General features: G+C 36.7%; 1 protein-coding gene and 2 pseudogenes across 1 annotated transcript; all 3 read right to left on the bottom strand.

Annotated features, from left to right (window-relative positions):
* Positions 1–5,583: 5,583 nt before the first annotated feature.
* Positions 5,584–6,517, bottom strand: LOC114215439 (olfactory receptor-like protein OLF2; annotated as a pseudogene).
* A 12,383-nt stretch (positions 6,518–18,900) lies between these two features.
* LOC114215149 (olfactory receptor 5W2-like) lies at positions 18,901–19,892 on the bottom strand. The gene is given in 2 exon segments (XM_028111070.2): positions 18,901–19,862; positions 19,865–19,892. Coding segments are annotated over 2 exon segments (990 nt in total).
* A 3,972-nt stretch (positions 19,893–23,864) lies between these two features.
* LOC114215203 (olfactory receptor-like protein OLF1) lies at positions 23,865–24,804 on the bottom strand (annotated as a pseudogene).
* Between the last annotated feature and the right edge of the window lie 261 nt (positions 24,805–25,065).

Below are 25,065 nucleotides of genomic sequence, written 5' to 3'. Positions count from 1 at the left end.
TGAGCTGAGTCAGACAGCAAAGATGGACACCCATGTGGTATGACTTATATGTCTAATCTAAAAAAGCCAAACTCACAGAAACTTGTAGAGTGTAGAATGGTGCTTTCCAGGGGCAAGAATTGGGTGGGGAAATTGGGAGATGTTGGACAAAGGGTACAGACTTGCAGTTATAAGATGACTACATTCTGAAGATCTAATGCACAGCATTGTGATTATAGTTACAATACTGTATGAGATACTTCAAAGTTGCTGAGAGACTAGATCATAAATGGTTCAGTCTGTTAAGCAAGGGACTCTTGATTTCAGCTCAGGTTATGGTCTCAGGGTCATGATCTCAGCATCCTGAGATTGATCCCCATCTCCAGCTCTGCTCTCAGTGAGGAGTCTGCTTGAGATTCACTCCCTATGCCACTCCCTCTGCTCTCTCTCTCTCTTTCAAAATAAATAAATAAGCCTTTTTTAAAAAAAGAGCCAGACACTTAGCAAAGTAGTGAGGATTAGTGCTGTGTTAGCAAATTTTCTAATCATCTTTCCATAGTATAGAACTAACTGCTTGTAACATTATGGATATACCTTATTCTGGATTCTCTGGTTATACCTATGTTTAAAGATGTCAGTGCCTGTGTGGAAGTAACGAATAAGTAAGATGAAGGCGTGGACCTATATTATTGACTCATTACATGCAGACATCGCTAATGTCTTAGTGGGACAGTTACATTGGCCGCCAACCGGTAGCAGGTACACTTATGAGAAGCATTGAGTTACAGATATAGACAGTAACAGGAATGGCAAGGATTGGATTAGATAAGTTAATATAAATTATTTTGATATAACTTTCTCTGAATTTCTGTGGAAAGTCAAGAGAGATTTCTATAATGAACTTTTGCAAGTCATTAACCCAACCTCCTATTTTGGTCTTGAATTCCCTAGTTTCCACAGAGTGGTTACTCATCTTCCGCTCTCACAAACTTAGGCACATGGATTTCGCAAATTTTATAGATCAGTCTATTCCATTTTTGGACACTCTTTTATTGATCTTAAAATGCCTCATTTAATACAATTCACATCCTTCTTTTTAGTTCACACATTAGACTAAGAATTGCTTTTAGGAGCCAAGATACAGATCAAATCTAAGCTTAAATGCATTCCAGTTGTCTTAAGGAAAAGCAAAGTGCTAGAAACTAGGCGTCTTTATGCTTCTAATATTGACATCCATCTGTGCTTTGGCTTCAGTCTGATTAAATTACGCTCCTGCCATGTTGTTCTTCGTGAGAGTACCTAATTTATAGGTAAAATGTCCAAATAAGGGGCATCTGGGTGGCTCAGGTAGTTAAGCATCTGCCTTCGGCTCAGGTCATGGTCCCAGGGTCCTGCGATGGAGCCCCACATTGGGCTCTATGTTCAGCGGGAAGCCTGCTTCTTCCTCTCCCACTTCCCCCTGCTTGTGCTCTCTTTCTCTGTCAAATAAAAATAAATTAAAAAAAAAATGTCCAAATACTATTGGTTAATTGAGAGTATATTGTGACTAAAGGAAACATCCCCCATTTATTTGTTTGTTCGTTTTTTTCTACCTCCAGACCTCCTGCTACTATGTCTGAGAACCTCAGAAAGAATTTCACCCTGGACAACGAGGAGTCTCATTGTCCTACACGGGCTTTACTGGCCATCTGAAAGAGTTCCACAAAAGCCTTCTACAGTGGCACCTAGGTAGCCTTAGACATTGAATGACTTTTAGTTTGTGCAATTGTAACAAACATTTAAGAGTGCCCGTATTCCTTCTTTTTTTAAAGATTTATTTATCCATTTGAGAGAGAGAAGGGGTGGGTGGGTGTGTGGGGGCTGAGGGTGAGGGAGAGAGAGAATACCAAGCAGACTCTGTGCTGATCATGGAGCCAGATGTGGGGCTCAATCCCATGCCCCATGAGATCACAACCCGAGCTGAAACCAAGAGTCAGACACTTAACTGACTGAACCATCCAGGCATCCCAAGAGTGCCCAGTATTCTTGTATGTCCGTCCTTGAAATGCATATCTTTATCCCTGTTTACTAAACAAGACACTTCAGTAATTTTGATGCAGGCAGGCTGCATCCAAGGGCCCAGAAGGGGGTCCTGGTCCTGCAGGATCACCCAAGAGTGTCCTTGGCTTCACACAGTATAGAAATCAAACCTGAGCCAGCAGGAGGTAAAAGCAGATTTTATTGAAGATATATATAGAGAGAGATACAGATGGAGCATCCAGGAGACTTGGAAAAGGAACGAGGGAGTCTTGTCTTTGTTTGGGGTCTGGGATTTTTACTGGCGATTATGGTCTTGTGCACATGTCTTCTCGGGAAATAGGAACTGGTCAGAGGAAGGATGGGGTCTGGGTGTTTTTCATAAGTCACACATTCCCTGAAGCCAGGGGTCTTGGTCTTGAGATAGTGACAGTGGTCTGGAATAGGCACATGATGGCTCTGCTCAGTCATTCCTTATATCTCATCTACTGTGCTGGAAGACTCCAATGAGATCATCACATCTTTGTCCCTTACAAGGAGGACATATGCTATTTGCAGTACCAGGCATGTGTAGAGTGAGGTGGAGTGTAGGTGCTAGAAGAATAGAAGGCAGAAAAAAGAAGCAAAGGAAAAAAACCTCAGCTTTTTCTCTTATGGAGTCCCTTTGGTTTTCCTGTCTCAATTTGATCATCAGCAAACTAGAGCTGAGTCAAGTTGTCAAATATCTTGTAAACACCCAGATAAGAGGTCCTTGGTAAAATTATTTCCCAAGTAATTTGTAGGTCTTTCATCTTCCCTTACACTTAGCATCCACAACTACTTTATGTGCTTACATATATGATACAAAAATGTATTTAAGGCACATACTTGAACCCGATGATTTATTTTGCCTCCATGAATTTAATAAAAATTAACTGTTTTTGGTATCTCTTTCTTCCTTTACCCAGGTGGTATGGTGGTGTTGAGTAAAGAGATAAAAATGCACAGTCCTTGAACTTTGTGGAATTCATTATCCTACACTGAGGGGAATGACTTAGGAAACAGTCAGGAATTCAACAGTGCTCTCTGACACACGGTGGTGTATGAACCAAGCTTAACAAGGGCTGGAGGGAAGGAAAGCCTGTGGAGGAAGTGACTGAGTTGTGAATTGCAGCACTATAATCCAGCCACACTGGTTGTCTTTAAATTCCACAGATGACTTGGTCCTGTGCCCCTGAGGACCCTCTAGCTGCTGATCCATCAGCATAGAATGCTTTCTCTACCTACCTGCATCTATCAGCTAATCCCTATTTACCTTTTAGATCCCAGATTAACTGTCTGCATTTGCAAGAAGTACTTTTTGACCTCTGTTTTGTTTGGGGAGGCAAATTAATGCTCAGAGTCTGAGTTTGTCTTTGCTAGCAGTTTATTTAACACAAGCTCACTGTGCGAATTTCACGAGCCTACAGCACATACAGCAATGTCTTTTAATAAGACAATAAAGGAATTACATATTCCAATCAATGATAGATTAATTGCACTATTGTTCCAGGCAGGGGGAGATGAAAGGAATGAAGTCCAAATTTAGTTGAAGTGGACTTTTATAGGAGTTGGTACTCTGGAGAGATAGCTTAGCCACCCCAGAGCTGTCATCCAGCTGCCAGTGCAAAAGTAAAAGTCCCCTATTGCTAGAGGGCATTGCTAGGGAATGACAGAGTCAGTGTTGATGAGCAGGATGATCTTCACGGGCTTGTACCTGGCTCTCGGCTATCACCACTGCCAGTAGAAGGGTCTCCTTTACCAGGAAGGAGCTCACTGCTCCAAGGTCGTTGGAGAGTTAATTTTTTAAATTAAATTTAATTTTTAAAATGTTTTATTATTGGGGTACCTGCATGGCTCAGTCGTTAAGCGTCTGCCTTCGGCTCAGGTCATGGTCCCAGGGTCCTGGGATCGAGCCCTGCATTGGGCTCCCTCCTCTGTGGGAAGCCTTCTTCTCCCTCTCCCACTCCCACTGCTTGTGTTCCCTCTCTCGTTGTCTCTCTCTGTCAAAAAATAAATAAAATCTTAAAAAATAATAAAATAAAATGTTTTATTATTGAGTATAGGTGACATGCAATTTACATTGGGCTCAGATGTGCAACATAGTGATTCTACGCATTTCTCACTACTCACCATTAGTGTGTTCCTTATCTATTGCCAATAATGTTATTGCAACTTTATTGACTATATTTCTTTACTGTACTTTTTAATCTCTGTGACATAGTTTATAACTGGAAGTTTGTGCCTCTTAATCCCCTTCACCAATGTTGCCCACCTCCCCAACCCACAATTCCTTTGGGAAACACTAGTTTCTTTTCTGCATTTCTGCTTTTTGTTTGCTTATTTATTCATTTGTTTTTTTTAGATTCAACATATAAGTAAAAGCATATGGTATTTGTCTTTCTCTGTCTGATTTATATCACTTAGCATAAGATTCTCTAGGTCCGTCCATGGCTGCAAATGGCAAGATTTCATTCTTTTTTATGACTGAATAATATTCCACTTCATCCATCCCACACCTTCTTTATCTGTTTGTTTATTAATGGACACTGGCTTGCTTTCATATCTTGTTTACTGTAAATAGCACTGCAGTAAACATAGAGGTACATATAGTAGCCTTACCCAGATAATACACATTCAAGGAGTCCTCACAAGTCTCAGTATTTATAGCTTAAGGGCCCCTCTGCCAAAGTTGATTCTTCATGTATTTTTTATAATAAGCCTCCTCAGGAGTTGAGCTACTGAGTTATTATTATAAGTAAAAACAGATGAGATAACAAAATCCTGAAAAAAACATATTTCATTCTTATATCAAAATAGCATTACTGTTTTATTTTTTTAAGATTTTATTTATTTTTTATTTGAGAGAGAGAGAAAGAGAGCTTATGTAGGGGAACAGGTGAAGGGAGGAGAGAAACTCAAGCAGACTCTGTGCGGAGTGCAGAGTCTGACATGGGGCTCAATCTCACCACCCTGAGATCATGAAACCAGGTGTCGGATGCCCAACCGACCGAGCCACCTAGGTGTCCCCAGCTTTACTCTTATAAACAATTTTATTTTGTCATAAACAAGTAAATTTGTTGTTTCAAACAATTTCCTTCACTATATTTGAACAATGTACTTTGGGTTTATAGTGTCTAGTATTTTTTTTTACATTATGGGTAATTATAGTTTATTACAAGTAATTTAGTATTACTTAATTAAAATTGTAATTTGCATGAGGCAATAAGATTTATTAGTAAATAAACTGCTAGATTCACCATGAAATTCGAAGTACGTAAAGGTACTTAGAAAATACTCAAGAACATATAGAAAATCAATTCATGCACAAATGAAAGATTGAGGAAACAAAAATTTTGCAAACTAGGAGTCTAGAAATTTCCCACAAATGGGGAGTACCAAATATAAATTCAAGACATAAAATGAACCACAGAGTATTTAGGGAATGACACGTTATGGCATGGCTGGTAATGTTATAAATACTCATTGAATCACCACATCAAAATCACAATTTTGATTTCCATGAATTATAGTGTAAGAATGGGAGAAAATATACATACATGTATGTTTTCAATGAAACCACTTTTTATTTTTAAGGTTTTTTTAGGGCCTCTTTCACATCCTTGTTCCATAGGCTATAAATCAGAGGGTTTAGCATAGGAATCACAAGGGTGTAAAACAATGAAATAATTTTGTCTTGATCAAGAGAGTAGGAAGAACTCGGCCGGAAATACATGAAGAGCAGAGTTCCTTGGAAAATTGCAACAGCAGTTAAGTGGGAGGTGCAGGTGGAGAAAGCTTTGAATCTCCCCTCAGCAGAGTTGATCTTTATCACTGCTAGGATGATGTAGCAGTAAGACACACAAAGAACTGAAAGAGTAATCAGTTCAATGAAGCCAAAAATGGTGAATATCACTAACTCATTAACTTGTGTATCTGAGCAAGATGACAAGAGGAGAGGTAGGACGTCACAGAAGAAATGGTTAATCACATTCGATCCACAGAAACATAACCGGAATGTTAGTTATCGTATTTACTGAAGCATCCACAATTCCCACCATGTAAACCCCAGCCATGAGCAAGGAGCACACTCTGCTGGACATGCTGACTGTATAGAGCAAGGGGTTACTAATGGCCTTGTACCGATCAAAGGCCATCACTGCCAGAAGTAGACACTCAGAATCTACAAAGGTAGAGAACACCAACCATTGCAGAGCACAGCCATAGAAGGGAATTGACTTGTTCTTGGCTATGAAGCCTACCAGCATCTTGGGTCCAACTGCTGTAGAATAACAGAGGTCACTGAAGGAGAGGTGGCTGAGGAAGAAATACATGGGTGTGTGAAGGTGGGAATCCATTCTAATTAAAATGATCATCCCGAGGTTTGCAACAAGAATGATGAGATAGACAATTAGAAATGTGATAGAGTCACTTTAACTCCAGGGTCATTGCTAATTCCCAAGAGAAGGAATTCATTCACAGAAGAGCAATTTTTTCCATCCATTCTTCTTGATTCATCTAAAATGCTACAGAAATAATCAAGAAATGGTAGCCCAAAGTTTTAACTCTTCTTGACACACAGAAAACTGTCATCTCTAAATTAAAAGGGATTTATTTCAGTACATCATATTCTTTATAGTCTTATTCTTCAGACAGACAAGTTTCATTGTTATGTTGCTGACAAAAGCAAAATGTTTGGGAAAGATCTTAGAGAAAATTTGATTCCAAATGTGGATATCATCCATAAGATATATGATCTGTGTGCACCTGCATTGCTTTATCCCAGTGGGCAATCATGAATGAAAGCTCATTACAGGTCAAATGTAATATGAAAGCAATACCTAAATTAAAAACAAGGTTGGAATATACATTCTTATATTTTAAAAATAAATAGCTAATTGAACACAAATGATTACATTTTCTCAGTTCTTTAAGTATCATGATTTTTTAAGCCTCTGTATTAAATTCAGAAACAATGAACGTATCTCTGATTTAAGAATAATGAGCAATATGTTTGTGACTATCCCCATCCACAATGTTTTTAGTATTTATTTAGACATTAGATATATTCTAATAAACTTTTCTCTAGTAATATATTACTATTTTGCCACGTTTTTATTATTTACATGCAGGAGTGACCTGGTGCCAAAGGATATTTCTCTTGATCAGTAAAAAAAAGAATACTAAAAATAAGTGGAAACTACAGTATTTAACACATACTTTTCCATCTCTTTGTATTTTAAACCTGACTTTTTTATTAAAAATAGAGATGGGTGGGCACCTGGGTGGCTGTTAGACACCTGGGTGGCTCAGTTGTTTGGATGACTGCCTTTGGCTCGGGTCATGATCCTGGCGTCCCAGGATAGAGTCCCGCGTCAGGCTCCCTGCTCAGCTGGGAGTCCGCTTCTCCCTCTGATTCTACCTCCCCTCTTGTGCACTCTTTTCTCACTCTCTCAAATAAATAAATAAATAAAAACTTTTAAAAAAACAGAGATGGGAACAAGAATAATGTATCTTTTATAGGGGTGTGTGTGTGTGTGTGTGTGTGTGTGTGTGTGTGTGTATACATGCCCCTGTCTTCCTGTTGAAAGGTGAAAACTGGAATATGGGTGATCTGATTTTGTTTTCGATTTGAATAAATACAATATGTGGTTCATATGGGGTTGAATTTACACAAATTAGCATTTGTGTTTTGATACCTCAACTATTACAGATAAAAATAGAAAAAAATATTAACTTTGCATATACCCTTTTGTAGATATTAAAAAAACCCACCTTTTTTCTTTTTAATTTTGATTAGGATATAAATAAGTAAAATTGTTTATTTGCTAATCAAAATGGATGTGATTTACCTTGCTTAAATGAGAAATACCTCCTTTTTTGCCATTAAATTGCAGAGTATTAACCAAAGGAAATAAGTAAAAAAAAATTTATAATTTTTTAAAAATTTGATTCCTCGTTTTTCCAAATATAAGCATTTTATTTCTTGATTTTTTAAATTTAATGACTCAGAAACCTACCTGTGATGGGTAACTCCTTCTGTGCTTGCCCCTAGCAGCTGAACCATACAGACAGATTGCATTTTATTTTCACTCAGCGTCATTTGGGGCTGAAGTCTCTCACGCCTTGGCCTCACACTTTTATACTATACAAATCTGATTAATTAGATTTCTAGTTCTGTGTTTTCCCTCATGAATATTGCAACAATTTCAGCAAAGTCTGAGTTTCAACTCTTTGCACTTGTACCAAATAGATCTTTAGGAAGATAAAATGATTTTTATAGTATGATTCATTGCTGTTCTGAGTCTATACCATCTTCCTCCAGTCAGATGAGGCTTCTAATGAAACTCAAAGAGACCTTCTACTTAATTACTTTATCTGTTAATTATTATCTATTCTGTTTAATTTATTACATTAATAAGTTTATTAAATAAAATGATTATTTTCCTGTTAATTATTGCTTACCCTAATTTTTTTCCTGTTTCTTTTATTTCTGAAACAAACTCCTTCACCTTCCCACTTAGAAACAGAACACTTCTTCAATGGTTATATTAAATACATTTTTTTCATTAAGTACATGTGATTCAATTCCTCCAACCACATCATCTAACCGGATTTCAATTATTTTATGACTATCATATCCACTGTGCATAGCACACTTTTCCTTGCATTATCTTCACTTTATTGAGCTATATGTCTACATTGTTATTTCTTTAGTAATAATAGCTGCATTAAGCTAATTTCCTTATACCCTACAGCCCTAGCACCAGCTCTGGTACAAGTAATGTCTAATTGAATCTTTGTTCTGAAGTATTTTAGGTGGATAGGCTCATGGGTGATCAACAAATAGTTGAAATACAGAGATTTTGCAAACTGTTTCAACTAACATAGATCATATATTACATGTGTGCATGGAAGAGGGTTTAAGAAAAACCAAGGTTCTATTCGTTCCTTAAAAATTTTGTTTGCTTTTATTTATTCCAATTTTTACAAAGTTGAGAAGTATTGGAGTGTAATTTTGTGTCCTCTCCAAATCCCTTCTAACAGTTGTGTTGTAACGCTCAATGATCCCTGAACCTTTTCCTATCGTCTTGGTCCCTGTCACTATTGATGACCATCAGAAGTAACCAGAGCTAATCAGTCCTTCACACTGACCTGACTGGTATAAACTTTCATCTACCCTTCCTTTCTGTAATGTAAAATTCAACTCTCTTTTCAATCAGTGCATTTTGTTCTGTGTGTGCTTGCAAGGAATAAGAAAAATTCATTCACACATACTTATGTATTTAATTTGAATATATGAAAAGCTAATAACAAAATAATGGGAAAATGAGATTTTTGAAGATTCTACTACTGACTGATGGTAGTTGTGTCTAATTAAAGATGGTTTCAAATTCTCTGACATTTCTCCCATGGACACATGATGTCTTCCCCCGTCCCCCATTAAATTGAGTTAGCCTTTGACTGCTTTGATGAATACAGTATGGAAAAAATAATTATCTTTCTGGGACTAGTTTTCAAGAGGCATATACTTTTTTACTAATATATTATTTTAACAAAGTTAATAATAATCAAAGCTAGAAACAAAGAGATGATCATGAATAGGGGAACAAATTAATGGATTAAGATAGTTCCATGATATGGATCGTTATAAATCATTAAAAGGAATATATTGGAGTCCTTTATATTGGTGCAAAAGGATTTGCAAGAGACTAAAGTTAATTGGGAAATTTAACATGCAATGAATCATATATACACTATTTTCTGAAAAGCAAGTGATGATCATATATTTACTAATGAATGAGCATGGTGAAAAATAAGAAAATATAAAGAACAAGCTGTTATCATAGGTCATGGGATTTTTGAAGTGTACATTAGGAAAAAAAGATGTAGCATACTGGAGATGAATGTGTGAAATAAAGTAATGAAGGGAAAGATTATCCACTAAGAAAGTAAAATTCAAAAGTCTGTAAGATTATCTCATTTTTAAAAAATTACATGTTTGTGTATGTGTGTGTGTTTTCATTTATGTATTTCCATGAGGCTATTATTTCCTAGTTTTACTGAGATACTGACATGTAAGATTGTACAGGTTTCTCCCACTTTTTAAAAGTTTGTGTCATACCACTTCGTTTTTACAAAGACTACATTTGTACCAGTTTTTGCTAACTTGCCTCATGTGTGGAAGTCACTCAGCTAGTTTCTTGATCTCTTTCAGAAGGAATTGTAGGTATTCATTTGGTGTGTCCATGGGAAGAGAGGTGTTGGAGCCTCCTTTGTTACCCTATTTAAAGACTTCCCCTTGGCCCTGATAATACTGCCTTTGGAAACAGCTATTTGCCATCAGTCCCTGGGGATAGGTGAGAAGGATGTGATGTAGAGTGACTAAGAAGGGAAGGGAATGATGAGGATTGAAGTAGACAGGTGAGAATATACAAAACCTTTTGATACGGTGTCCCCTACTTATGTAAAATACCTAGATATTCATTATAGGCCATCTGCCCCAGCTTCTATTTGAGTCACAATTCCCTAAAAGATATTTTCCATAATGTTATTCAATTACACAAATTCAGAGAGAGGAGGCCCACGACTAATTGAATCAGTCAATTCTACTTTTGTAATTCTATTTATAGGGCTTAAAATGTCCTATTCTTCAGTTTAAAACCACTAGATCTGATAAAACAGCTAACACATAGATCAGTTTTTAGATGCTGTAATACATAGTTGTCATAAGGCAGTGAGATAAGTTAATCATATTACAGGTTTACACGCTCTTAATTGGTAGTAATCCACTGAAACCCCATACTTTTTGGACAATGCATTTCAAACAGTGTTTTCTACCTAGCTGCTACGGATAAGTAATAACTCCAAAAGAGTATGTGTTAATTGGAAAAATATCATACAGGTGGAAACCCTTACAGCCTTTTATTAAAAATTATATATAATTTTATAATAAAAATTATATAATTATAAAAAATTATAATAATAATAATAAAATTCTCCATAGGCTTTTTTCCAGCATGATACTTTGTGAAAAGTCAGAACATTCAACAAGTGCTCCTTTGAAAACCAGAGAATCTTCTTGGGCTTTACTTCCATTCTGAAATGTTTTCACGCAAAGGCATTTTGCAATAGAAGCTAAAAAATCTAAGACATTCATTGGCTTTTTTAAAAATTATTATTATGTTATGTTAATCACCATACATCACATCATCAGTTTTTGATGTAGTGTTCCATGATTCATCGTTTGCGTATAACACCCAGTGCTCCATGCAATACATGCCCTCCTTAATACCCATCACCAGTCTAGCCCATCCCCTACCCCTTCCCCTCTGGAACCCTCAGTTTGTTTCTCAGAGTCCATTGGCTTTTAACTTCTACAATGGTAATGGTTAATTAAGAGTGTCTTTGAGCCTTACATGGTCCTTCAAATATATGCCATATATATGTTGTCTCAACAGGCTGATGCAGCGCTTTGATTATTAGAAACTAGAACAGAGATAGATGAAATCAATAAATAGCAAGAATGCACTTCGTACATGGTTTATAGATATAATTGTTAGAATATTCTTTCTATTCTGTTTAAAAATGGGCAGGGATAGTGTTTTTCTTCATTTCTCTTTCTCTTTCACACACTAGATATTTCTATATCTATCTATATCAATCCATCTACATATATATACATCTGAATTCAAATCAAATATCTTTTTTGGCCATATTTAACAGACAGTGATTGCTTTTAAAATTTGTAAACATGCATTAAATATGGTATCACCATAAAACCCTTATTTTGAGTTCATGTCTTTATTATAAAAATAATAGGGATCTGTGTTTAACTGGAGAAGAGTCAACCTGAATAAAAATGACTGATAATGTGTTATTTCTTTCTGAAACTGAATAAGAAGAGAGTAACCATTTTTGTTCAATGACACTTAGGACTTACACCTCTAAAGTCTATCCTAATTCACTATGTGGTAAAAATATGTAGTTAATTAAGATTTTCTCCACAATAAATGGGACAACTTTGTTTATGTGAACTGAACATTTTTATTTTTATGAAGAAAGAAATTAACTAAAAAAAATTAAATATGAAACCACAAAAAAAGTTAATTATCTACAACTGAACTAGTGATGTTTTTCTTAGATGTAAGAAGGACACACTGACCCACCTTTTTCCTCCTGAAAGCAGGAACTAAATTTCCCATGTGAAAAGTGCCCTCCCCTGTACCAGAAAGGAGAGGGACATCTTTATTGCCAGAGAAATTCAGGTTCAAAAAGGATATATAAATAACCCGTGTTACTTCTTTACTAGTTTACTACCCAAAGCCCAAACTTCTTTGTATTGTTTCTTTGTATAGAATGTATAAAAGCTGCCTGCTTTGGTCACTGAGTCTCATATTTCTATGTGTACCCGAGCATACGAAATTAATTTTGTTTTCTCCTGTTAATCTGTTTTATGCTAATTTAATTATTAGAACGGCCAGAGAACCTGGAAGGGAAGAAAGGGAAAGTTCCCCTTCCCTATAATATACAATTCTTTATATCATAAATAACTTGAAATGAGTGAGAGTGTGCATATATAATTCTTCTTTGCTGTATTTCTTTATGGAAATTCTTAGAAATGGACTTATGGGAGAAAAGAGACCATTTTGGGGAGTTGCTTTCAAATGCTAGGAGTTTTCATAAATTATTTCTTTCATTACTATAAAATATCACATATTTACTACGTTATCTCCTGTATTCCAACTGGTTATTAACAATCTCCTCCTACAGATACAGACAGTGGCATCTGAAGTCTCACAGATACTAAGGTTTTCCGGCTGCAAACCTCTTGCTCTCAATAGATTCCTAATGACAGCATCATGAAATAAATCCATCTAGGAAATAATTCTCTCAGTTAATCTCATGGAAGACTAATGGGCACCTGGGCGGCTCAGTTGGCTCAGGTCGTGATCCCAGAGTCCTGGGATCGAGTCCCACATCGGGCTCCTGGCTAGATGGGGAGACTACTTCTCCCTCTGACCCTCTCCCCTCTCTCTCATGCTGTTTCTCTCTCTCCCTCATTCTCTCTCAAACAAATAAATAAATAAAATCTTAAAAGAATAATTCTTAGGGCGCCTAGGTGGCTCAATTGGTTAAGTATCTGCCTTCGGCTCAGGTCATGATCCTGGAGTCCCGGGATCGAGTCCCACATCGGGCTCTCTGCTTAGCAGGGAGTCTGCTTCTCCCTCTGACCTCCCCCCACCCTTGTGCTCTCTCTCTCTCTCATTCTCTCTCTCAAATAAATAAATAAAATCTTAATCTCATGGAAGACTAACGTGTGTTTACCTTAAAGTCTCATCTGAAAAGTAAAAAAAAAACAGTGATGACAGATTTTCAGGGTCTAAACCACTAAGAGTTCCTCTAAGTGTGCTCTGTGATGCAGCGGGATTTCAGCCTGCGCGGTTCATGACCGAGGGAAGCATAGAGGAGGGTCACCAGATGGAGACATGCTCTGTGCTCTATATTACAACTGACCTCTAGAACATCACTGACATTGGTATGAAGAGAATATAATGTGGAGGGGGCTGCATTGCGTAAATAGAAAATAAGAAAATTGGTGGCCCTGAGGCGGTGCACCATGGCAACCCCAGGGGATGCTCTCTGGACTGGTCATATCCTGAGTGACATTTTACAATATGCTAATCAGGGCAAGACACCTGACACCACAGATTGCTACTGTTGATAGATATTTCCAGATAATGTGTAATAATTATGCACACCCACTATATTTTCTGAGTCTTAATATAGTTAATTTAATTGCTACTAAACCAGTAAATGCATAAGCTAAGGAAGGAAGAAAGTAAGCTGTGTTAGGCATATACGAGTTTCTGTTCTTGAGTCCTCCGGGTACTCTCCTATTTATTCAGAAACTTCACCTGAGAGTTAGCAGGGGCACAGGATTGCTTCGTTTGTTTTCTTTTTTTTTTCCCTCTCTCTCTCTCTTTTATTAGTATGTTGTTTTTGTTCTTTGCTTTCTATAAAGCTAGAACAATCCTCGACAAAATTAGCACACTTTTAAATTTGGAAAGTGTGATGGTCCCAATACTAAGATACCAAAAATATTGCTGTGGGAGATATTGTGGATGCAAGGCAAAACCGTGTAACCAATTGTTACTAATTGCCCAAGAGTTAAACTCAAGAAACTGATGCATTTGTGTTTCCCAAGACATTTTCTACCACTGTTTACTTCTTTAGTACATATTTGGAGGATGTGGAATTGTCCTTGGTCCTTTCTTCTGATTCCTTTCAAATTAATTGTTCCCTCAGGCACTCCCTTGCCCAGAGGGACCTGAAAATCCCTCAGGTTCCATTTGGTTCAACCAGGACCTAACTTTAGCCTCTCAAACAGGGCTTCTCCTCAAGATCCTGTAAACTAACTTCCCTTCAGAATACTCCTTCCCATGATTTACACCTGAGGTTGTGTGACTACACATTAGATAACCTAAGTTAATTCCCGATGGATCTCAGTTTTCATTAAGAATAGAGTTATAAATAATTGAAAAAAAGAATGCTTTTAGGAGAAATTCTATACATGAGTTACAAGCACCTGAGAAAAAAATATCTCTAACTACAGGTTTCTGGACAACCCTGGTGATACTAAAGCAATACTCTGTAGGCAAGCATCCACCCAGAAGATCACACTTTTCAGAATATAGTTATCTGTCCCTGAAACATTGAGTAGCATGACAAAGGGTTCCTGGCATGATGCTGGTACCAAAATACACTGACTTTCCCTGCCGCTGGAGGAAACACTAGAAGTGCCCGTAGGTGGATAAAGGCATTGTTCTCTAAGCAAGTCAGAATTTTCAGTAACATGAAGAATGTACACAGAGGTATTCTATGACATATGTGCATTGCATCAATTTTATGGATATATTATGAACATCACTGATTGTGTGCAAGGAACACAAGATTTAAGAAAAACCCTGTGGTTGCTTACAATCTGATAGAAAATATATTTTGTTTTTGGAAAATATATTTAGAGTATCATATATATATGATATAGATAGATAGGTATAGATATAGATATTTCTAGAAAATTTTTATTTGAGAAAGTGTACTGCAGATATTTTCAGAAACAAAGATTCCCTTCACTCAGAACGAGGCAAAAAAGGAACACGACTAGCATCTTCAGAAATCATCCCTAGAACCACCGCAAAGTGATGTCTAGTGTGATAGGTTAATTTGTAAGTTTTTTTTTTAATTTCATAAGATGGTGGTTACTTTATTTCTTAATGTTTCTAATTTTTATATAAATTCTAGTTAGTTAACATATAGTGCAATATTAGTTTCAGGAGTAGCATTAAGTGTTTCATCACTTCCATATAACATCCAGTGCTCATCACAAGTGCTTTCCTTAATACCCGTCACCCATTTAGCCCATCCCCCACTCACCTCCCCTCTAGCAGCCCTCAGTTTGTTCTCTGTAGTTAATAATCTCTTTTATAGTTTGCCTCCCTCTCTTTTTTTTTTTCTTTCTCCTATGTTCATCTGTTTTGTTTCTAAAATTCCACACATAAGTGAAACCATATGGTATTTGACTTTCTCTGACTGACTTGTTACACTTAACAAAACACTATAGGGGAGCCTGGGTGGCTCAGTTGGTTAAGCGACTGCCTTCGGCTCAGGTCATGATCCTGGAGTCCCGGGATCGAGTCCCACATCGGGGTCCCTGCTCAGCAGGGAGTCTGCTTCTCCCTCTGACCCTCCCCCTTCTCATGTGCTCTCTCTCTCTCTCTCATTCTCCCTCTCAAATAAATAAAGAAAATATTAAAAAAAAAACCACTATCTAGCTCCATCCACGTCATTGCAAATGGCAAGATTTTATTCTTTTAGATGGCTGAGTAATGTATTTATGTATAATATTACATCATGTTGGGATATATATATAATCTCACTATAGGTGGAATTTAAGAAACAAAACAAAAGAGCAAAGGAAAAAAGAGAGAGAGAAAGAGAGACAAACCAAGAAATAGACTTCTAACTATATATGGAGATATCCTAGTTGTTTTCAGTTTAATACTATGATAACGCAATGATGAATGTTTTTGTACATGTCTTTGGGCAAACATAGTCACTCATTTCACTTCAGTATAAATCTGGGAATAGAATTTTATGTCATAAGACATTTCTGTGTTCAGCATGGACAAGCATAGAGCTTTACAAAGTAAAATGCCAGTTCTCCCCTCTACTCTCAGTGTGTAAGAGCCATGGTTGCTCCAAATCCTCATCAATACTCAGCATTTCAATTGTTTACATATTTTGCAATTCTGTAGGTGAGTCATAATATACTACATTTAAGTATTCATTTTTATTCTTTGAATACCAAGAAAGTTGGATATCCACTCTTGAAGTGTCTATGAAATTCTGAATTTGCATAACTGTCCCCTCAAATGGGTCATATTTACAAGCACTTGGCCTTCTGAAATTTATATTACCTGGCTTTAAATTTAGGGAGAGGAAGCCCACAATTAATCGAAATCAGTCAATTCTATTTTTGGAATTCCATTTCTATTTCTCTGTTCAAACTCCCTAGATCTGATAAAACAGTCAACATGTAGATCAAATCAATCTTTAGAGGCTGTAAAATATGGTTGTCATAAGGGAGCAAGGCTGGTTAATCAGATTACATATTGAAATCCTCTAAGTTTAAACAACAACCCACCCACACTCTATTTTTCTTGGACTTGTGTATTTAAAACAACTTTTTCTTCCATTCTGCCGCTCATAAGTAACAATTTCAAAAGTGTATGTGTTCATTGAGAAAATATGGTACAGATGGAAATCTTTAAAGCCTTTATTAAAAAGAATACATTTCTTTGCCGTTTTGTTTTGTTTTTTTCCCCCAGCATGATACCTAGTGGAAGACTGACCAGTCTTCCACAAACGTCCCCTTAAAAAGCAGAGGAGCTGTTTCATCCACTCTGAAGTGTTTCTGCACAAAATATTTAAAAATAGCAGCTACAAAATCTAAGAAATTCAATGGCTTTTAGCTTCTACAATTTTAATAGATAATTAAGAGTGTCCTTGGGTCTGATACAGTTTTTTAAACATAACGATATTTCCATGTTATTTCAACAAGCTGCCTTTTGCTTTAACCATTAGAAACTAGAGCAGAGAAAGATGAAATAGACCAATATCAAGAACATACACAGACGAATGCTCTTTACTTCTTGTGTAATTAATATGTAGGCCTTTATTGATCCATTACTTTAGTATCCACAACCATTTTATGATTTTATGTACTTTCTTAAAAGTTATAATATATATAACATAATATAATATATAATATATATATTCTGGCCCCATGACTTACAATCATATAATTATGTTACTAACTTATAATAAATACTCAAAAATATTATCTGGTGTTTTTAATTTATTATTTATTTGCTTTTCCATTTTGTGTCCTGGGGTGTATGCAGGTGTTTTGGATAATGGGGATGAAATGTTCAATCCTTGATTAAGAATGCTTCCAGTCTCATATTAGAAGCAGTGATTTAATAAACAGAATGATATTAAAACAGTGTTTAAAGGAGAGGTTTTACTGTGCATTACAAAAATGGACATTTATCCAGGACTGAGAAGGGACAAGGAAAGAAGGAAATTTCCCTGGAGCGTTGATAGAGGAATCGATTTTTGATAATTATAGGACAATGAAATATTCTACCAAGGCCCCTTCCACTACTCTTTATAACCTAACCATTTGACTTATTTTCTTCTTTTTTCCCCCAGCATTCTTAGGATAAAATTTACATATGGCATTGGGCCTTTTTAAGGTGTACAATGTGTGTTTTGATATATGTATAATTTGTGAAATCATCACTGCTGATAAGGTTAATAAACAAATTCATTACCTTACTTAGTTACCAATTTTTTGTAGTGTTGAGGACATTTAAGAGCAAATTCTTAGCAAATTTCAGTTACACGATACAGTATTGCTAACTAAAGTCACCATGTTGTACAGTACATTCCCCCAAACTTATTCATCTTATAACAGGATGGTTGTATTATTTGACCAACATCTTCCCATTTCCTCCGCTCCCCAAGCCCCTGGTAATCACCATTCCACTCTTGCTTTTATGAGTTCAACTTGTTTAGATTCCACGTACAAGTGAGATCATACAGTATTTGTCTTTCTCTGTCTGACTTATTTCACTTAGCATAACTTCCGTCCTCAAGGTCCATCCATGTTTTGGCAACCACACTTCTTTACTTCTAAAATGTCACCACTTGTCCACTTCAAGATGTCTCTAATTGTTAGATAGTCTGCCTATTATCTTTACTTCTCCCAACTTGCATTTTTTGAGATCTGAGACTCAGTATCTCTAGCCAATGAAGCCTTTCTTTTACTCTAGATTTAGACATTTTCTTTGGATAAAAGCCCCATGTTTTTACTTCATAATGAGTTTGAGACTTGCGAATTACTTGGTGCTTAAGTAAGTAATGTTGGTTACTTTGAATAAATTATAAGATTCATTAGGATGAACACTACTAGATGTACCATAGGATATAAAGCAGTTACATACTCAAGTTCGCTTAGTAAACACACAATACATCTAAGTGTAATAAATTGATGTTTGAAAGAAAGAATGAACAAATAAATATCTGACAAAATTAGAAAGGTCAGAAAAGATTTCCACAAAGTGGGAGTACTATATATAAAATGTAGACACATAATAAAGTATGATATATTTAGGGAAATGCGAAATTATAGTGATAGGGCTTTAAAACGAACTCATTTTGTTAAATTAAAGTTTTTGAGACAACTTTGTGTCTCTTGTGTTATGCAATATAATTTTACAAAAACAACAACCACAATGCCTGTGTATGTGATACAAATACTTAAAACCACTTTTTAATTTTCAGTTTTTTCAAGGCCTCTTTCACATCTTTGCTCTGTAGGCTATAAATCAGTGGGTTTAATGTGGGAATCACAAGGGTATAAAACAATGAGGTCATTTTATCTTAATCAAGAGAGTAGGAAGAACTCGGCCGGAAATACATGAAGAGCATGGTTCCCTGGAAAATTGCAACAGCAGTTAAGTGGGAGGTGCAGGTGGAGAAAGCTTTGAACCTCCCTTCAGCAGAGTGGATCTTCATGACTGATAGGGTTATATAACAATAAGAGATGAGAACTCCAGAAATGGTACTCAGTTCAATGAATCCAAAAAAGATGAATAATGCCAACTCATTGATCTCTGTATCTGAGCAGGAAAGGAAGTAGAGTGGGGGTAAATCACAGAAGAAATGATTGATCTCATTCAGTCCACAGAAACATAAGTGGAATGTTAAAGTCGCGTGTATCAAAGCATCTGCCGTTCCCAGCATGTCAACTCCAGCCATGAGCAGGGAGCACACTCTGTTGGACATGTTGGCTGTGTAGAGTAAGGGGTTGCCAATGGCTTTGTACCGATCAAAGGCCATCACTGCCAGAAGTAGACACTTGGAATCAGCAAATATACAGAAGATCAAAAATTGAAGAGCACAGCCAAAGAAGGGGATTGATTTGTTTTTGGCTAAAAGGTCTACCAACATTTTGGGCCCAACTGCTGTGGAATAGCAGAGGTCACAGAAGGAGAGGGGGCTGAGGAAGAAGTACATAGGTGTGTGAAGCTGGGAATCCATTCTAATTAAAATGATCATTCCAACATCTGCAACAAGATTAATGAGATAAACAACAAGAAACATTGTAAATAAGGTCACTTTCATCCCAGGGTTATTGGTAATGCCCAAGAAAATGAATTCTGCCAAGGATGTGCAATTTCCTTCATCCATTCTTCTATATTCTTGTCTAAACTTTTGAGAAAATGATCAAGAAAATGATAGATGCACATACAACTCTTCTGACAACCACACAATATCTGTAAAGCAGAACACAATTTCTTTCTGCAATTGTCTTGTATACTCATAAAATTACTTGGTCAATAGTCACTCTTTAAAGACACATTACTATATAATGTGACAGTAATAAAAAATATTTATGGTAGGTAGGTTGAGGAACTCTGATCTAAATCTAGATGACATTTATAAGGTATGAGACTTTCTACAAGCTCTTTAATTTCTCCAAGCATTTCCTCCCTTGTATCAAGGAAGATATTTGGATGAATTGATATCTCATTACATCTTCAAAAATTATATGGAAGGGGGTTCCTGGGTGGCTCAGTTGTTAAGAGGTTGCCTTCGGCTCAGGTCATGATCCCAGGGTCCTGGGATCGAGCCCCGCATCGGGCTCCCTGCTTTGCGGGAAGCCTGCTTCTCCCTCTCCCACACCCCCTGCTTGTGTTCCTGCTCTTGCTATCTCTCTCTCTGTCAAATAAATAAATAAATAAATAAATAAATAAATAAATAAATCTTTAAAAAAAATTATATTGGAGAAACACCAATGTTAGAGAAACCAGGCTGTAAAATGTAGGACTAAGCAATTTTGTATGCTTGAAAATATTCCATGAACACACAAAAAAGAGTATATTTATTATATCTTCAAAAAACATGATTAGGTTAAAAGATTTTTTGTATTCGTTTTAGAAACAATGATCATGTCCCACATTAATAATAATGAAAATAATTATGTTAATGATCCTGGTCTGAGTTGTCTTTATTGTTTGCTGAGACATGAAGTAAGCATTATTCACCTTTCTCTAGAAATGTATTATTGCTTTGCCACAGTACTCATGACCTATTTTTGGAGTGGTTTGGTGCCGAAGGAGGAGTCTTTTAACCAAAGAAAAGGTCAAAAAAAAAAAAAAAGGTAAAAACAACAGAATTTAACACACACATTTGCATCTCTTTGGATTTTGAATGGACCTCTATATGAAAAAATGGAAATAAGATGGGGAGCCTGGGTGGCGCAGTTGGGTAAGCATCTGATTCTTGATTTTGGCTCAGGTCATTATCTCAGGGTCATGAGGTTGAGCCCCTAGTAGGGCTCCCACGTTAAGCACGGAGTCTGCTTGAGATTCTCTCTCTCCCTCTCCCTCTGTCCCCACCAACCCTGCTTTCTCTCTCTCTTAAAAAAAAAAGGAAGTAAGATGAGGAACTATAAATGCTTCTGAGAGATACAAGCTTCTGTTCCTTGTGTGTGTGTTTATGTATGTGTGTCATGTGTTTACATGTACATCTGTCTCTGCGATGAGAATAGGGAGTGGACAATAGACTTGTTCCTAGAGAGCCTCTAGGAGCACCTTTTAGTGTTCCATATCTAGGATTAAAAAGTTGACAGAAAACCGTAACAGTCCCAGATAGAAAGAACTAATAATGATGCCTGTACTTGAGGGATAAAGGTTTGGGCCACTTCACAAGACAAGAAGAGAAGGCACCTGGGATGCTCATTGAAATGAAAGGGACTATGGAAGGGGTTGCGGAGAAAAGGAAATTCTATGGGCCAGCTATGATCATGTGGCCAGTAGTGAGAGCAAGACTGTAGGAGTTATGGTCGTGATTTTCCTTGTTTTGATATAAATATATTAACCAATATTTCCACCTCTCCCATCCCCCTGCCTCTTAACACAAAATATGGGAAGAAGGTTTAAACTTCTATCTTAAATTTTTTTGTAAGTTATAGGCTATCAAAGGCGTGTGACTTAGCTAGAAGGACCCTAGACCACCCCATAAGGATAAAATGGCATATAAAACTTTGTGTAGCCCCTTTTTCTGTCAGTTGTATGCATGCATCTGTTAAAAATAAGCATCCTTTTGCTGTTTTATTTGAAAGTTGATTGTGATTATGAGACGTGTCTCTGAAGAGCATGTTGAAAAGGGGTGGATTATTTGGGATCCTGCTGCCAGTGTGGTTATGGCTGGGATCTGCATTTCCCAAATCTTTCCAGTGTGGTTTCAGGTTAGAATTAGTAAAAAGAAATTTGCATGAAGTTCAGGCATAAACCTCCTATTTCCATAATGTTTATAGTGGTTCTGCTTTTATTACCTAAATGATGATTCAGCAGCTTCAGGAATACGGGGGCCACACAGGCTTCAGCAAAAACCGCAGAGGAAGGCCTAGCTAAGTGGGTGGCCTCAGAAAGTTCTGACTGTGTTGGACCTAAAGTACAAATTCAGGCCTTGCTGTACCATGCAGTCTTGGAAATTTAGCAGGTGTCTGGAAACCACCACCCCCCCTTAACCCGGGGATGAAATATAGGATGCTCCCAGTGGGAAAAGCAGTGTGGGCCATCTAGAAAGCTCAACAAATAACAACAGCCCTTCTGACCTTGAAAAAATTCTGATACCCTGTATTTTTAGTTATTCCTTCACTTGGAAACAGCTATATTTTCTCCTAAGTGGTGTAATATTTAGTGATATAATTATTGAGCATGAAAAGACAATGGTGTTGCAAAACTAAGATTTTCGTAGGCAGCTGGGTATGTAATATTGCACTGTGAACCCTCTCACCAAAAGATGCTTGCATATGTTAAGAGCTTAGCGAACATGAAAAGCTGTTGATAGATACTCATCTGTATGGCTCTGTGTGAGTCTCTATAATCTTGGCCAAGCAAATCTTGGCTAAGTAAATATAAATTTAATATTAGAGTATATTGGTGGGTGTGTAGTTGTGAGTGACTGCGCTCTCTTCTTAGCGAATGAAACAACAGAAATGCTCAGGAGAAGCCTTGTTGGTCTGAAATCCAAAGATTCCTAGGGGAATTTAAAACTGACAACGATTTGGGCTGTATCTTGTGGGGATTTTTGCAACAAAGATTACATGGATTTAAACATACTTTTTAAACTTTAATATTTCCGGGTCAAAGCTTGTAAATATTTATTATCATAGAGACAAAAATAATATAATAACAAAAAACAATGTACAGTATAAAATATCAGTTACTGAAATACATTTTGCTGATACATGCCTCTAATTTCAGTCTTCAGATGTCCATCAGGGCATGTGGGTTGATCTCTGCATGGAGATACAGATGATATATTGGAGAGCTGATTTTGTTTCTGAGATGCCAGAGAAAAATGTTCCATCCCTCTAATAATACTTCGGTGTATAAAATATAAAAGATAGACAGGGAAACAAATCAAATAATTTGCCTTGCAATTAACCTGTATTCTTCAAGGTGCTATTTAGAAAAAGTTTCCAAATTCCTTTGGAGTAGATTGGGTATAGAAGGTTAGCATCATATTACTGAACTGAACTTAAGAAAATGGATTTGATTTTGTATTATTGCTCCCATGACATCCCTGCCTCTTACCATCTCACTGTACAATATACATTTTAATTAATGTGAACTATTATAAATATATATATATAATTAACATCTATCAAGGACTTAAAGTGGTACAGGTACTATTCACAGCATCTGTTCAGTTAATCATCCAACAGTTGATGACATGTGTACTATATTCTCCCCATTTTACAGATAAGTTAATTGAGGCATAGAAAAATGAAGTAACTTGTTCAAAATGCCACTCTCTAGCCAGATACGGAGCTGGCATAAGAACCAAGGGAATCTGGCCTCCTCCCTCATCCACTAATCTACCATGTAACTGAGATATATTTCACATGAACAGACACATGCACACACACACACACTTTTCTGACTTATTTATTATATCCTTAAGACAATCTGATAAAACACCTTTTAGCATTGACTCCAAGTGAGTAATCATTGAATGGTAGTCTATTATTTAGCAGCAATTTTGAAACTTTTAAATGCTTTCTTATGTCACGGGGTTATGACTCGAATTTGGCTTTATGAAAACCAGGTGCTTTATAATATCCCTTGTGTGTCTGCTGGTAGGCATGTTGCATGTTCCCAATTACAGTTTGTAACTGGGGATTTAGATGAATCACAGAACATTATAGTTCATAAAGAATCCACCTTTAACCTTATAGCTCTCTTAGTAACATCTTTTACATCTTTATTTCTCAAACTATAAATCAACAGATTCAGCACTGGGATGATAATGGTGTAGAACCCGGAGATAATTTTATCAGTGTTGGGAGAATACAGGTAGCTGGGCGGTGAGTAAATGAAGAGAAGTGTTCCTTGATAGATGGCCACAGAAGTCAGGTGAGAAGCACATGTGGAGAAGGTTTTCTTCTTCCCACTGGAAGAAGAAACTGAACGAAGGATGAAAAAAGTAGGAGATGATGATGACAGTGAAACAGGTAATTTCCACTGAGCTGCTGTAAGTGGAGAGAAGCCACTCATTAACTGATGTGTCTGTGCAGGATAGCTCAAGGGGGGAGGGAGGTCACAGAAAAAATGATTAATGACATTTTTATCATAGTACTTCAGAATAAAGGCAAAGGATGTGTAAACCAGGGAACTCATGTTACCTCCAATGTAGGACAAGACAATCAACCATGTACAGATGCTCCGAGACATCACAGCTGTAAAGAGTAAAGGGTTACAGATGGCGACATAACAATCATATGCCATGGCAGCCAAAATAAAGGATTCTGTATCTGCAAAAGTGCAGAAAAAATAAAACTGTAGGGCACAGCCATAACAGGAGATAGCTTTGTTTTCAATTTCTGAGGAAATTGAACAGCATTTTGGGAACAACGACTGAGGAGTAACAGAGGTCTGCAAATGAGAGGTTGCTAAGGAAAAAATACATAGGGGTGTGAAGGTGAGGATCGATCCTGATTAACATCATCAGCCCAATGTTCCCTGTTAAAATCATACCATACAATGTCAGAAACGTAAGGAACAGGACAATCTGCAGTTCAGGATGGGTCGGAAACCCTAAAAGAATAAACTCAGTCACCAAACTGTAGTTTCCATCCATCAATTCCATATTCCACGTTGTTTTCTTTCTATGAGAATTCTAACATCCTAAAATGGTACATTGAGGGAAAGAGAAAAACAGATATAATTACATGGTTATTTTACTGTTGCAGTGAACAAACAAACAAGCAAATAAACACTCCAAGCCCAAAATTCCTTTCAAATATAAACCCTGAGAGATGTATTTCAGAATTTAGTAACCATCAGATCCCATGTTCAATAGTTTTATCTTATTTGATGAATGACTCTGCCTTCCATTGGTTGGTTGGTT

The sequence above is a fragment of the Eumetopias jubatus genome, unplaced genomic scaffold (genome assembly GCF_037043125.1).
Source record: "Eumetopias jubatus isolate StellerSeaLion01/CBP00866 unplaced genomic scaffold, mEumJub1_p1.0 scaffold_13, whole genome shotgun sequence".
Taxonomy (NCBI): Eukaryota; Metazoa; Chordata; class Mammalia; order Carnivora; family Otariidae; genus Eumetopias; species Eumetopias jubatus.
Note: the sequence above shows the minus strand (reverse complement) of the source record. Positions and strands in the feature narration are given on the sequence as shown.